General features: G+C 48.1%; 1 protein-coding gene across 2 annotated transcripts in view; it reads right to left on the bottom strand.

The window, feature by feature from the left end:
* The window catches only part of LOC108937712 (5'-AMP-activated protein kinase subunit gamma-2), a 29841-nt gene extending 21695 nt beyond the window's left edge, over positions 1–8146 (bottom strand). Inside the window, exon 1 of one of the 2 annotated variants that reach the window (XM_029253391.1) lies at positions 7574–8146. In XM_029253391.1, the coding sequence (XP_029109224.1) occupies positions 7574–7660 (87 nt within the window). In that variant the 5' untranslated portion in view covers positions 7661–8146. The remainder of the gene's footprint in view (positions 1–7573) is intronic. The other variant, XM_018757800.2, reaches the window with a different exon arrangement.
* Between the last annotated feature and the right edge of the window lie 7031 nt (positions 8147–15177).

The raw sequence follows: 15177 nt of genomic DNA, 5'->3' as shown, positions 1-15177 counted from the left end.
CGTCAGACTTGTCAAACTATGAGCGAGGTCAGTGCTTGCGCATGCGCGCGCACGCACTGCAGCTCCTCGCCTCGTGAACGACTGGGACTACGTTCCGCGTGCGACTTTCGTTTTTATCTGCAAATTCACAAACAGCAAAAGCTCGGTCACAGATGTGCCGCCGTTTAGTCACAAGTTTTATTTTGGGGGGGGAGAGAGAAGGTCTCACGCTGCTATAGAAAAAAAGAAAGAAAAAAAAAAAGCTACACTAAAAATAAGAGCAAAAAAATAAGGCCCCGTACGCAGCCGTGCCGCCGAGCGGGGGACGTCCCCCCGCGCTCGGACCGCACGGGAAACCGACGCAAAGCAAACAGGAAAGGAAATCAGTTCTGATGCGTCAGATGCGTCTCGGAGGGGGGCCGTTTCAGATGCACATGTTTACGGCCGTCGCTGGTGGTTCGCATCCGATACGGATCGATAGCAGCTTTCTCCACTCCGGTGCGGCGTGTTTATTCACCTAGCAGATGCGCAATAATTTTACCTCATTTTGGGGTAAAGCGTTTGTCAGACACCTTTACCAAAGGTGATTTACAGAGTTAGACACACTACAGTAGACTGCCTAGTCATTCTCACACACACACACACCAATTTACCTAAAGCACGTCTTTGGACCGTGCAAGGAAACCCAAGAACCTGCAGGAAACCCATGCAAACTCCCCCCCACGGACCGAGCCAGATTCTAACCTAGAGCCCAGGAGCTGCGAGGCCCCCCCACCGGTGCCACCTGCTGCACCACCACGCTGCCCCCATCCTACATGACGGCTTCACCGCTCTCGCGAGGGACCGAACCCCAGAACTGGACGCGAAGGCAGAGAGCGGAGCACAGCCTCGAATCTGCTCCGGTCACCGCCGGGAGGTGAAACACCCCCCACGGGGACAGATGATCCCGCACCGAAGGCCACCCCCCACCCTCCACCCCCGTAGAAGGAACCTCCGGAGTCCATTCAAGGCCCATTCACCCTCCGAGGCCCGACCGGCCCGCGTGTCCCCAGTTGGACCGAGGGCCCGCGCTTGACCGCCCTCCAGCCCTGGACTGGGTAACTGACGGTCCGCGCGTTTCCGCCGCCTCATCGACCGGCGATCGTTAATCGCAGCGACCACGTGGATGGAAGAAACATCCGCTGGTTTTTGCTTTTGCCACTGGTCTTCTAAAATAGCCTTATTTTGCTTTGACACCAATTCATTTATCTGCTGCTTTTCTCCACTGGGACTGGAGAATTACCCATAGAGAGTAAATTTCACTGCAACTAGAAAAATATAACATGCGAATCCCATGACATTGTACGTTCCCCATTTACTTATGCTTCATTAATGCCTGTAAACAATGAAGGGCTGCTGCTGAAATACATGAGGGATTAAATTTCACATTTAAGGTTGCATATTGCAATAAGAAGTTAGAGCCAGCGAGCACATGCAGCATTGTGTCATTTTTACCGTCACCTCAGGGTAAGCGCCAAGACCAAGCAGGAGGTGGGATTTAAACCTGGGTCCTTGGGATGTGAAGGTGGCCACTAACCGCTGCGCCCCCTGGTGCCACACAGATTCGCAGCAGCTGGAGGTCAGCGCTGCCATTCGAACCCTCCCACCAGGAAAAGAGGCTGCGATAAACAGCGAGGTAACTCAGAGGGTGCGGAAACAGCATTTTAACACACCGGAACGCTCTTTTTGTTATTTGGGCATCTTTCGTTCCGGTGAACCTGAATAAGCCGATCCCACAAGGGCCTTGAAACAGTTAACGCCGCGTGTGGGTTCGGTCTGGAGCTTCTGGGTGCTGGAAACAGAAATAATCCTTTTTAAAAGAGAAAAAAAAAAAAAGCTGTAGATTTTTTCCCCACAACATTTAATGCAAGAGTGGACGCCTCACTCATACGCACACGTTCACCGTGAAGCCGTCACGCCCCATCAGGGGTCACCGAGGTCAGGAGGAGTTCTGGAAACACCGCAATAATGAATAAATGTGTTTATTACAGATGTGAGTGGGGTCAACAGCACGCCCAGCGTAAAAAACATGGTAAAGATTTCCTCGTGAGAACTGCTCATCTTTACACACTGTTAGCGAGGGATCTGAAAGTGGACCGCTGACCACGACCGTCTGGCACGCAGTCATAACGCATTTTGATCAACACATTACAGCATGAAAAGTGGATGTTTCCTCACTGCTGACCGCAAAGGTTTTACAAAGTCTTTGGCAAGGACGGTCAGGCTCTCAGAACGTTGGGAACATTTATTGTGCTTCTGTTGAGAAGCGGTACATGGAACACAGAGACAGTCTGTGATTTTAAAAATAAACATTCATAGTAGGGGATGGATGGATGGATGGCAAGGCCAAGATGGATAGCATTTACAGCTGGGCCGCTCCACGGTGCAACAAAAATGATCCGCCATGTGCCAAGACACGGTCCAAAAAAAAAAAAAAAAATGCCACCACGTGCCAAAGAAACAGCCCATAATCCCAGTGCTTCTCTGAATAAGAGCCCGAATTTTGAACCCAGTGCGGGTCTTGGGCCCCGGTCGAAAACCCAGCATGAGTCTCAGGTCCCAAACGGGAGTCCGAGCCGCCTCCCCACGTCAACCTGGTTCCTACGAGAAGAGTACCCACAATCCCTCTGCAGCCCAACGCCAGCATGAGCATCGTGGTCATAAGGACCAAGGAGCACACAAAGCGTGGAAGCAGCAGAACGTCATTGAGAAGGTGAGGGTCACCATCCGTCCCGCGCTTCGAGCGACCGCTCCGTCACACACGCAGACTTCCGGGACATCTCCGAGCGCGGAAGACGCCGCTCGCCTCCCGAAGGCCCCGGGAGCCAAGAGGTCACCCACCGTTCCAGCAGCTCCACAGGAACGAGTTCAGCAACACGCGATTACCTAGCTACTATCACACACCGTCATCAACCATGCGACTTCCACCCACTGCCAGCAACCGGGCCGTCAAATTCCGGCAACCACTTGCTCCTTGAAAATCTGGAACAATTTTTTTTTTCCACCCCCCAACCGCCAAATCAAGTCACAGAAACAGTGTCTGCACTACACAATTAAATCAAACCGCCACGTGCAAACAGCTCCTCCTCCCATTGGATGGCAAAATGTCGACGGGGGGCCATCTGCGCCATCTGCCACCCTGTTACTTTTACCGTGACTCTTCCTCTCAGACTTTGCGGAAGATCCTTGGCACCCCACACACACACACACACACACACACACACACACACACACACACAGAGCAAGGAACACCCAAAATGTCTGCTCAGCATAAAAACAAAGCTGACATCCAGAAAAGTTCTTCCTTAAATACTCAGATATGCTACACTGTCCAACATAACCACATCAGAAACAATAATTTCACACGCAACAGCCGTGTGGCAGACTGAACGTTCCTGCTGCTGTAAGGTAGATCTTTTGAGCGGGTCAAATATCAGTAACCACCACCCTTAAGAAGTGGTAAGTTTGGAAAATTATTTTAAATAAATAAGGTTTGCAGGAAATAACACAAACATGACGGCACTGGCAGGAGAGGGCGCAGTGATTAGAGCTGCTGTCGTGTACTTGAAGGACCCCGGTTCGTACTCCATCTCCTCCTGTAGCACCCTTGGCCAAGGGACTTAATTTGGACCTAAATTGCTGCAGTAGAAACTACCCAAGAGATGAAGAGTTATAGATATAGATACTGACAAAGCCCAGTTAGTGTGTAGAACATGACTATTTCTCATGCACACATCAAGGTGGTCCTGACAGGTGGTAGTGGACTCATTTATGTAGCTGTCAGAAGATGAGGAGAGAAGTTGCTCTGAAAGAGATGGGTTTAAGACCCTTCTTGAATGCTAGCAGGGATTCAGCAGCTCTGAGGGACAAATTGAGCTCATTCCACCGCATCTGAGCCAAAACTGAGAACTGACAGATTTCTGATCTTGGTTCTCTTGAGAGTCAAAGTCAGGGTAAAGTACATCTCTGAGAGGATGACCACCTCGCACAGTCGATGCTGCCCGGCTCTGGTGTACCGCAGTACCGTAGTACCGCCTGGGGGTTACACAGCTGAAAGACTGCGTAGAAACACTCTGGAAATAAGGCTGAGCGCACACCGAAGCCAAAAATAAGGACTTTTTAAGTCCGAGTCCTTCCCAGGTTCCTAAGTGGGAGACAGACGTGTATTCCAGCATTCCAGCGTCAGTGCTGCCTCTCCTAATGTCCATGCTGTCCCTCTAAACCCACCGCTGTCCACATGCCGCCTCCTCATCCACAACCCTGACAGATGTTCCTTTTCCTTCTCCGCAAATGTGCGATTTCAGAAAGACGCCCTGGTCTTCGGCCAAACGTCCTCCCGACGCCCAGGTCGAGAACACCGAGAGTCTCCTGATCTCGCTCTGTGTTGGACCACGGCGCCGGGAGCGCTCACCCCCATCGTGGATCTCTCCAGAGCTCGTGGACAGGCGGCGCTTGAGAAAAGAGCAGCTCATTTTGTTATTACTGCGACTAGTAGTTGCCGGGTTAGGCTCCAGTTCGCCGCGACCCCACTCGGGACAAGCGGTTTCAGCTAGCGTGTGTCATACTGCTATTTTTTACGCCAAGAGACACGGCGGAAACGGCCGTCCTGAGCATCAGCACCGACACCGCTGACATACAACAGGTCTGTCGGGTTTCGACCGGACAGTTGCTACACGACGGCATTCCTGAAGCCGAGCGTTCCCCCCCCTCCGAGCGACAAGCCGCCTCTTGCCAAACCAACCGGAGGATCACAGGCTGTTGGTTTTACACGCTGCAGAGGTGTGTCTGCGCAGTCGCAGCTCAGATGTGGAGCAAAAGCAGCCAGAAGATAAGGTGGAATGGGGGGGGTGACAGAACCACACAGTCAGTGCAGCTCCTTCATTTACACGTATCTATTCAGACTCTTTTCTCCAAAATGACACACAACAGCGCATCGCAGGATGCGAACACCGCGACAAACAAAAACGCATCAACGCCAGACTAAGAGCTTTAGACGCAGGATTGGACACACGGCACGTGTGTCCCATACCACAGGGTTGCTGGGTCACATCCCTCAAGTAGCTGCCTACAGAAGTGACATTCACGTAGCAATACACAGATCAACACCATCTGCCATGTTTGACTCATTCACGCAGCTCCCAGGAGAGAAGCGGTTCTGAAAGAGATGGGTTCGAGACCCTTCTTGAATGCTGTCCCAGTAGTTTGAGAAGCACCGATGCACTCTCTGCTTCATTTCCCTCTTCATCCTCTAAGCCACATGCAGTTGTGTACATCTGTGGCCACCGATTCCAGTTATTGTGCACACGTCCTCACCAGGAGGACCATGCTCATGACCCTTGAGCATGGTATCAATACAGTAAAACACTGTATCACTGTACACACGTACATATACAAACGCCCTGGACCCATCCTCTCTCTCTCTGACTGGGGACAGATATTTTTCTTGTGATTTTTTTTGCCCCTCCCCCCCGATAATTTCACATTCATGAAATCAACAAACAGGAATGTAACAGGATCAGCTTATGCAGCATGATCTTTGTCTTTCCTCAGCCACAGGCTGTAGTAATCAGTTCATCTCTTAGGAGGCGCGCGCGCGCACACACACACACACACACACACACACACACACACCTCGTCCGAAGTAGGGTCATGGTGAGCCAAAACCTAACCTGACAACACAGGGCGCAAGGCCGGAGGGGGTGGGAAGACACCCAGGATGGGATGCCAGTCCGCTGCAAGGTACCCCAAGAGGGACTCGAACCCCATACCCACCAGGGAGCAGGCAGAGGCCAAACCGCACCCCCTTCTAAATTTTTAAGGTACACATTTACATACAATACAGGAGCAGCAGCTGCGTAAAAGGCTCGTCTGGGGATGATCAGAAAGCCACGGTGCATGAACCATAAGTCATCAGGGTCACGTGGTACATCCAGCATCACTCGATTAAAGCGAAAGTATCTTTCCCGCACATTTGAATGCGAGATGGACCCTCAAGAGCAGGAAGCTGAGATCCAGCACAATGCTTGGAACCACATGACTTCGGAACGCGAAGTTCGTTTTTCAACAAGTTTAACTGGGAAGGTCTGCAACGGCAGTATCTCAAATAGTCCATGGTGTATTCAGAGTGTCACCTTGACCCATAACACCCCCCGCCCCCCCCCGCCCCACACACTATCTACAGCAGAGAACACACTCCAGCACGACTGTTCAGGTTCAATGCCACAAAAACACACACATACTGATGTTTTAGGAACAGCTGCCAGTGCAGTGGTTAGAACTGTTGCATTTGGACCAAAAGGTTGCAGGTTTGAATCTCATCTCTGGCTGTAGTACCCTTGAGCAAGGTACTTACCCTAAAATTGCTGCAGTAACATTACCCAGCTGTATAAATGAGTAAATAACTGTAGGTAGATTAACATTATGTGTCACTATGAAATAAAAGCATCAGCTAAATAAATAAATGTCATGGTGTGTAAATGTAATGGAAAAAGGGGATTCCACCACATACAAGCACAGGCTGTACCAAGTGTTTGTCACACAAGAGTGTGTTCACTACTACTACTAGTTAGCTTAGATGCAGTGAAAGTTCTGGAAAAGGTGCTCAGGTGTGCAGACAGATGCACTACAAAAGGTGGGTATTGTGTTATAATCCACAGCGATGTACGGATGTGAAAGGTGGACACCGGACACACGGATGCTTTGGGCTGCGGTGCTGGTGGAGACCGTTGGACAGGCAAGAAAACGGACAGTTGGGTGTTGGATCAAATCACAGCAGGACTTTCAGTGGAAGAACAAATGTAATAGCAAAGCCATTAATCCAGAGCCTAAAAATGTCACTACTTGTTCTCATATTGGTGCCAAAGGGGTGTGGACACCCCATCCACCACACACACACACACAATCCAGTTTTTCTTTAAAAAAAAAAAAAACACACACACACACACACCACAAATATTCCAGTGTCGTGACCCCAGTCATCATCACAGACACCTGGCTGCTCTGAATATTTCATTGTCCTCTATGTAACTTTTAATAATAAAAAAAAAAAAAAAAAAAATCCTGTGTGAGAGAGAGAGAGAGAGAGAGAGAGAGAGAGAGAGAAAAGGATACAGCAGCAGTGTTTCCGATCCCAAACACACTGACTGATCAGCATCTCTGGGTTGGGGAGGGTAGCATGTGCACACAGTGTAAATCTGCCTTTTACCCCACGGAACAGTGAACACTAGGAGGAGCTGAGGACACTCACCGGACACGTACAAACAAGAGTAAAAACATAGTAAAGCCCAAGACGTCCAGATAATATGTCCAAATTATAACTGCGAGCAGAGTGAAACAGAGTGAAAAAGTTACAACGATGAAAACACCGAGTGGGACAGAGAGAATCGTGTGCGCTGCCTAACAAACAAAGTAAAAGAGCGTAACACAGTGAGTGAAACACCTTGAAACACTATAACGCAGAGGGGTGTTTTCACCGCACCTGCGCAGTTTCATTGTGTGTGTGTGTGTGTGTGTGTGTGTGTGTTGGAAAACAGAGAGCCGCGCGCGCCAGGCTTACCGGCATGCTGAGGCGCAGTGTCTTTCTCCGCTTTGAACTCCTCATCCTCACACCCCTCCGCTGGGGGTCCGTGGCGGTGCTGCCCATGCGAGCCCGTCTCGTGCACGCGGTGCAGAGAGTGCAAGACCAGGTGGAGGTGCGAGACACACACTCACTCACATATTCACACAAAGTGCCCGGTCCCGGCTGTCAGTCAGAGTGTGTGTGTGAGCGAGCCCCGTTCAGATCGAGACCCCCTGCAAGGAGACGCTCACCTCGCTGTCCTGCCTCCTCATGCTCACACACCACACGCGCGTGGGCGTCTCCGCTGATCAGCTGTGGGCGTGTGTTTGTGTGTCCGCGGAGGAGGAAGTTGTTGTAAAGACGCAGAAGACGCGCCGCGGCACTGATCCCAGATCAGTGCTGTCGAATACCCAGAAATACCTGTAAATACCCCAGTAAACACGCAGTAAGTAAACAGTAGGTCCCGATCAGGGTGGGGAGGTTTAAACCCCCCCGTCTCCAACGCCGTGTAAGTATATTATATGTGCGCGCGCGTGTGTGTGTGTGTTTGTGTGTGCGTCGCAGATCGCACGCCGCGTGCTGTCGCACTGTCACACCACTGCGTTCTCCCTGTCACAGTGTAAGGGTGCGGGGGGGGTAGGGGGTGTAGCAAGGGGGGGGTCACAAGGGCCACGCCCACATCGGCTTCACCTGGGAAAGAAAAGAAATGGGTAATTTTAAACCTCAAAACAGGTGGGACAGAAGCAGTCAACACACACACACACACACACACACACACACACACACACACACACACACAAGTTTGAAACAAAAGGAAATAGTGCGAGCGCTGGGCGGGGTGTCACTTCTGCCACCTTGTGGTCAGTCCGATTACTACACTCACGGTGCTTTTCATTAAGGGGGGGGGGGGGGGTTGGGCGACCTGCCTTGAACTGTTCTAAAGATCATTAACTAAAGTTTGTTTTTTTAACCCCGTGCTCCTCAGTAGAAGCAACTTTGAGAAGTACGTGGTTCACTCAAGTGATGAGCTGTTCCTCGATATAAAAAGTTGTATCTGACCTGTATGATGACTCTGGCTGGAAGATCTGGGCGCGTCTCTATATATACTGTAGTGTATGAGGACCTCTGTTAAACATTACTGTATAACCCTGTGCCTTTGTGCTTTCATGCACCTCTGTATATTTGCATTTTCTCAGTATATTCTTGTGATCCAGTTCTGACGTTATGCAAACAGAAAACATACGAACATACTAAAATATAAACACATGGATACACGGCTTGCTCATTCCAATATTAGTCATTTCCACCTTTACTTAATTTGAAAAAAAAAGGAAAGGAAAAAAATACATACAAAAAAAAACTAAGGCAGGAGAGATGCTGCTTCAGGTTATGTTAGAGAGACAAATCTCTACATGAATGACCTCATACAATGCTTTGCATGCAAAGCCTTCATATAATAATAATAATAACAACAACAACAATAATAATAATAATAATAAGTTTACAGCAATTTACCCACTTATACAGCATGGAATTCTTACTGTATTGTTTCAAGGTAAGTACCTTGATCAAGGATGCTACAGCAGGAGTGTGGGACTATAATTTGAATCCAGGACCTTTACATTGCACTATGACAGCCCCTAACATCACACCTAGAAGATAGCAAAGATTATAGTCCTTTAAATTTTGAATGTATATGGGTTGTGGTCAGTGGTAAACATGGAACGATGTGAAAGAGTGAGATTTTGCATTTAAAGATCATCCACTGGTGTGTCCTTAACTTAATGGTGATGATCCATCTGTCACCTGTGGTCAACTTCGGCGTGTGGTGTGAGCGCCCACCAGATGCCCGGCAGAGCTGTTTCTGTCCTCTGTCGCAAAGGAGATGAGAAGCAGTCCTTCCTCGACATCGTCAAAGTGTTTCATAACAAAGTTCCCTCGAGGCTTGTGCGAACCATCACCTTTGTTCTTCAGAGGAGACTGGGGCAGCTGTCCACAGCCATCCACAACCGCCTTTCTGACCAGCACGATGGCACCGGCTGGTGATGTCAACGCAGCAGGTGATCACGTTTCTCCCAAGAGGAGAAGCCTTGTGGTTCTCCTTTACACTGAATAAATGCACAGCATGTGGTCAGTATCTCCATAATCCTCTTGAACCTGGTTTCTTTGTGACTGTGTGGCCACCAGCCTGTCTGGAGCCCAAGGTGTGGTGAAACCAGAATAATTCATATGCCACTTTACTTCATAAGACTGGTCACACACCTCACTGGGAAGGAGAGAGAGAGAGAGAGAGAGACCACTCAGTTCCAGGGAGCCCAGAGCCTTCCATGCCATCTTCTCACCATCTTGGGTCATGCAGTGAGGAAGGACATACTTGCAGAGGCTTCACCCAACCATCAGGCTCATCCAAGAGCAATGTGGGCAGTTGTAGCATCAGCTGCTCTTGCTAATGTCACAAGGCTACTTTGAGACTTTTGGGTACTTTATTTCACCCTGTACCTTGACATGGTTATCACTACTACTGGTGAAAGATGCTTAATGGGCCAGTTGTCATGGTGATTAGCCCAGAATGCTCCAGTGACTTTCACAGAATGTCATGGTCAGAGGTGGGTAGTAGCAGATTACATTTATTCCATTACTTGTACTTAAGTATATTTCTGGAGCAATTCTACTTTTTAGAGTAATTTTTGGCAATGATGCACACACACACACACACACATTTTCAGAACCGCTTGTCCCTTACGGGGTCACGGGGAACCGGAGCCTACCCGGCAACACAAGGCGTAAGGCCGGAGGGGGAAGGGGACACACCCAGGACGGGACGCCAGTCCGTCGCAAGGTACCCCAAGCGGGATTCGAACCCCAAACCCACTGGACAGCAGGACTGCGGTCCAACCCACTGCGCCACCGCACCCCCCCTGGCAATGATGCATTTTTCTCAAGTATAATTGTAAACAAAAATGTAATATATTTGCTACCCTCTTCTTTTTTTTTGATTTTTTTTGTATGTAGTATTTTAACTTTCTCTGCCTAAAACTAGTTAAGTCACCTTTACTGCTCAGCAGCACCTCTTCACTCTTGGTGGCTTCAATGGAAGCCTTTGTTGTCACTCACTATTTTTCGAGAGATTTCAATGGAGAGGTGCAGAGTGTGAAAATCCACTCTCAGATTCACTGTTTATGAAAGAAACAACTCACAAAACACTTGAGCAGTGCATTAATATCATAAAGTGTGAGCATTTGTCTGTGCAAGGCGAGCAATACGGTTTTCATGATGGCTCATCAAAGTTTAGTTTTGACCAATCAGAGTTTAGTGTTGAGGTTTGTACCGCCTTGATTGATAAACGAGTTCATTCACAAGTAGAGAAAGAGAACTCAGGGGAAAATAACACGAGTTTGGCTGTGTTTAACGAGTTAAGTTTTTGTCCAATATCTTGAGAGCTGAATTTTAGAGCATTTTGTGTTAATTGTTGAACTTTTTTTATAAATTGTTTCCATTTTATCAATTTAAGTGTATGCACAAAGCTAACATACGTGATATTTTGTGTATTCCTAACGTGCTACATATGTATATTTTCACGCCATTCTTGACCCAACACCAGAGTACTTACTGACATGGTTTTCACTCATGCCAGATATTTAATAGGCCAGTTGTTATGGAAATAGGGGGATGCAGTGGCGCAGCTGGTTTGCCTGGGTCCTGCTTTCTGGTAGGTCGGTGGTTCGAGTTCTGCTTGGGGTGGCTTGCGACGGACTGACATCCTGACCTGGGTGTGTCCCCCCCTTCTTCAGCCTTGCACCCTGTGTTGCTGGGTTAGTCTCTGGTTCACCGCGACCACACTCGGGACAAGCGGTTTTGGCCAGCGTGTGTGTGTGTGTGTGTGTTGTGGCAACTAATCCAGTGTGCTAATTACATGCACACAAGTAATGTTTTGGTTTCACATGGCCAGAAAGTGCTTGGATAGATTAAAGAAACGTACTGCACTGGCTTGACATTCGTGTGGGGGGAGTGGACCTCTGAGCAGTAGGATCTGCTCCCTGTTCACACATCTGTAGGTTTAACCCAGTGCCAGAAAGTCACTGCAGCTATACTGGCAAGAAAGTGCTCATTCTACTCCAGGTCCCTTTCCCAAATATTCCCTCTTCCCCTTTTCTCCTTCCGCCTCGAGACCATATTTCACTGCACGTTGATTGCGGTGCCATAAATCTGTCCAGCACCAGCGCCTGTTTTACACTTCGCTTCGTGCATCTGGTCCAAAGCTCTCGCTCAAAAGCCAAAGACCATAAGAGCGGCAAAGCTTCGTGTCATTGAAGGGGCCCTCCAGTGTAGGCTTCATTCGGCGTGCATGGTTATTTTGACGGACCCCTTCTGAAAGTTGGGATGGGAAACCTCAGCCGTCATCATATTTCAGATGTGTATTATTAGGAAACAAAGGCGCAGCTGTAAAATCACAGATTTAACATGTTCTGTAATGTGCGATTTATGTTTAATTTGGAGGGCTAATTACAAGGTTTAACACATGGCTGGAGAATTTTTCTGATGGGACACCACCACCACCAGCATGTAACTGCTTCATCTCCCTCAGGCCCAGGATTACATATGTCATTACTCACTCAACTAACCTTTTTCACTCTTTAATATCATTAAGGAAATTATGGTCGCCACCTTACCATGCGGTTCTGGAAAGTTCCGGCAGCCTTTCTGACACCTCTCGCGCAAGACGGTTCCCTCTCTGCTTTGACATTCTAGGGAAATCGTTCTTCAAGTGCGATCTAACACTTCTGAGAAATGGGAATATAATACACTTCCCTCAGACAAAGTACGCTGGACGCAGAGCTCAGATTTAGAAAACTGGATGGCGACTTGAAAGGAAGCCGCTGGGATTTCACACCGATTCGCTGCCCATGTGTCGGACGGATCAGGGAAGCGGGAGAGAGGGGAGGTTTCCAGGACGAGGCTGGACAAAGAGGACAGGGAGAGGGCACGAGCTGTGGGGGTTCCTCAGGGCCTTGTCCGCCGTTCATTTTTCTCCTCCTTAGCCTCATCTACGGAAGTTCACCACGTCGGGCCAGGAGATATTAAATTTCATTGCATGCTTCTCCATGTTATAATTTTGTTTGTTCCGCATTTTTATTTCTGAACCGGAGAATTTGTAATAAAAGGGGGCACCGTGATTAGCCTGTAATTTCGCTGCTGCTTTTTGCACACTAATTAGGCTGTCCCACGGAGACGGCATTATGTCACGCTGAAATTAATAACATGCCTAATTTTGTCGAAAAACAAATAGCTGCTGCGGTGAAGCGCACACCTGATTAGCTCTCGGGAGTCTCGCCCACGTTTTCGCCGCGCTGTTTCTGTGAATTCCTGCTTGCGCCCGTTTTATTCCACAGGCCTTCCAGCTTTTTTTTTCCTCTTTAAGCTGTACAACATGTAGAATCACACGAGTTTAGTAGGATGTCCAGATTTGTTCTGCTTTGCTGCATGTGAATTTCTCTGCAAATGCTTTACTTGTTTTATAGGTGCTCCTTCGGTGATGATGAGTTAAAAGCCAGCGCAACAGCAGGTGCCGCTGTGGCGCAGAACGTGACGTAACATGGATGGAATTTTCATGACACCTAAAGTTCAGTAGATGAAGAGGGAACCCAGCATGAGTCCAGATGGGGCACATTTAAATCATAAATCTATTATGTACAGTACTGCACTGCCAGTACCAGAAATATAATTTAAACCACTAGTCTTGATGCTTTCAGTACTTTTTAGAAATCTCAGCTTTAAATAATTGCTCCTGCGCATGTTGTGACGTCTAAAGTGACTATAAATGTGTTCACATTTGCGATCGTTTAAACTTCAGGCCTCCAGCAACATTTCTCATTTATACTTCTCGGTTATTTTATGGAGAGTTCACTGAATTTATTTCTAATTAACTAATTGTGCTCCCGGGTGTTCTGTGCGGGGCCAGTAGGGGGTGTAGTGCTTACAACAATTAGCTTGCAATGTGAAGATTCTAGGTTTGAATCCCACCTTCTGCTGTAGCAGTCTTAATAAAGGTATTTATTTTGAAGTGATGCAGTAAAATTTATTCAGGTATGTTAACAGTGTAGAAAGCTCACACTGGAAGAAAATGACAGATTAATAACAATAATAACAATGATGATAATAATAATAATAATAATAATAATATAACAACAATAGCCATAATAATTCTGTGAGCTCTATGACCAATGAATGGACCTGATATAGTGTGCTGTATGTGGAATAAATCTATGTGTCACACGGCTCTCAGTCCTGCCACTGGCATTTAGACATTCTTAATGTGAACTCGACTGCAGGAATCCGTTCGTAACTCAATTTGTTTGTAACTCCAGTCACATTCACCACTGAAGCGCCATCAATAAAAGGTGGTGTCCCTCCACTCCACTTTTTCACCAGTTAGGCTCCAGATAAAGTTGTAATAGATCAAAAAAAAAAACACTTAATACTTGCATCCATCCATTATTCGTTACCACTTGCCTATGTCATGGTGTGTGGAGCCTCTCGTGAAACCAAGGTCCACCTGGGACACATTGCCACTACATACCAGGGTAACACTTTTTCCAAATGAGCTTCAAGCTACATTAAAACTCATTTAAAATTACTGAAAATAAACATCACCTCCTTGACCTCCCGCTGCATCCAGTTCATCACGTCACCATATTTGACGTTCAGAAGCTTCAGGCCACTTTCTTTACACAAATCTTTATACATATAACAAAGTCATGTATGTAGTCTTCTTCCACATCACCAAAGAATCACGCAGAGCGTGAGGAGCTCTGTCTTTAGAGCTGCCCACATATGGCTTCTGCCATCTGAGAATCCGTTGATGAGTGCCTGGCACTCAGATGACCCAAGCGGCTGTGGATGGTGCGTTGCTATGGCGATGTGCAACCGTTCTCCATCTCCAGAAATGGCCAAGTGGAGATCGGATTCTGCCAAGTGAACGAGGTGGCCTACATAATTCATACACACTCCCGGGGCACTTGACTTTCGCCTGGAGGCTCTGAAGGCCCCCCTCTCGCTTCTGCTTTCTAGGGCCCATCCGCCCTGGTGCGTCAGGAGAGAGGTGAAGCTTCTGGATGGACAGCTCTGTGGCCAAAGGGGACTTCGCACAGGTAAGACTCCTCAGCAGTACACCTGGATGTACACAAGCACGATAAAACTACAGAAATGCTGAATTTATGATTATTACGCATCTCTCCATCATTTCATCTTGCCCTTGGAAGCCTCTGAAAACACACCCGACCAGCAGAAACTGTTTCTCCAAGCGTTTTGAGAGCCTTGCAAAGCTGTGCTGAAGACCAGAAGACGTGTGATGAATTTTTAAGAAGCTTTAAATAATGGAGCACAGCCCGCATTGTGCGGGGCCCCCTCCGCTTCTCCGTAGCCGTCGTTCTCCGCAGGTTTCCGAAGAGCACGCGGTCCGAGCTGCACAGGTGAAACAGGGTGTTGGTCCAGTAGCAGCAGGTGAGTACATAAACCAGGTGAAAAATGTGCTCAGCAATTACAGAATGAAACACGCAGTAAGAAGAAATGAGACGTCTTTCATCGGTGGCATCCAAACTGCC

This window comes from Scleropages formosus, chromosome 7 (genome assembly GCF_900964775.1).
Source record: "Scleropages formosus chromosome 7, fSclFor1.1, whole genome shotgun sequence".
NCBI classification, from domain to species: domain Eukaryota; kingdom Metazoa; phylum Chordata; class Actinopteri; order Osteoglossiformes; family Osteoglossidae; genus Scleropages; species Scleropages formosus.
The sequence above is the reverse complement of the archived record's forward strand: the minus strand, read 5'-3'. Positions and strand labels throughout refer to the sequence as shown.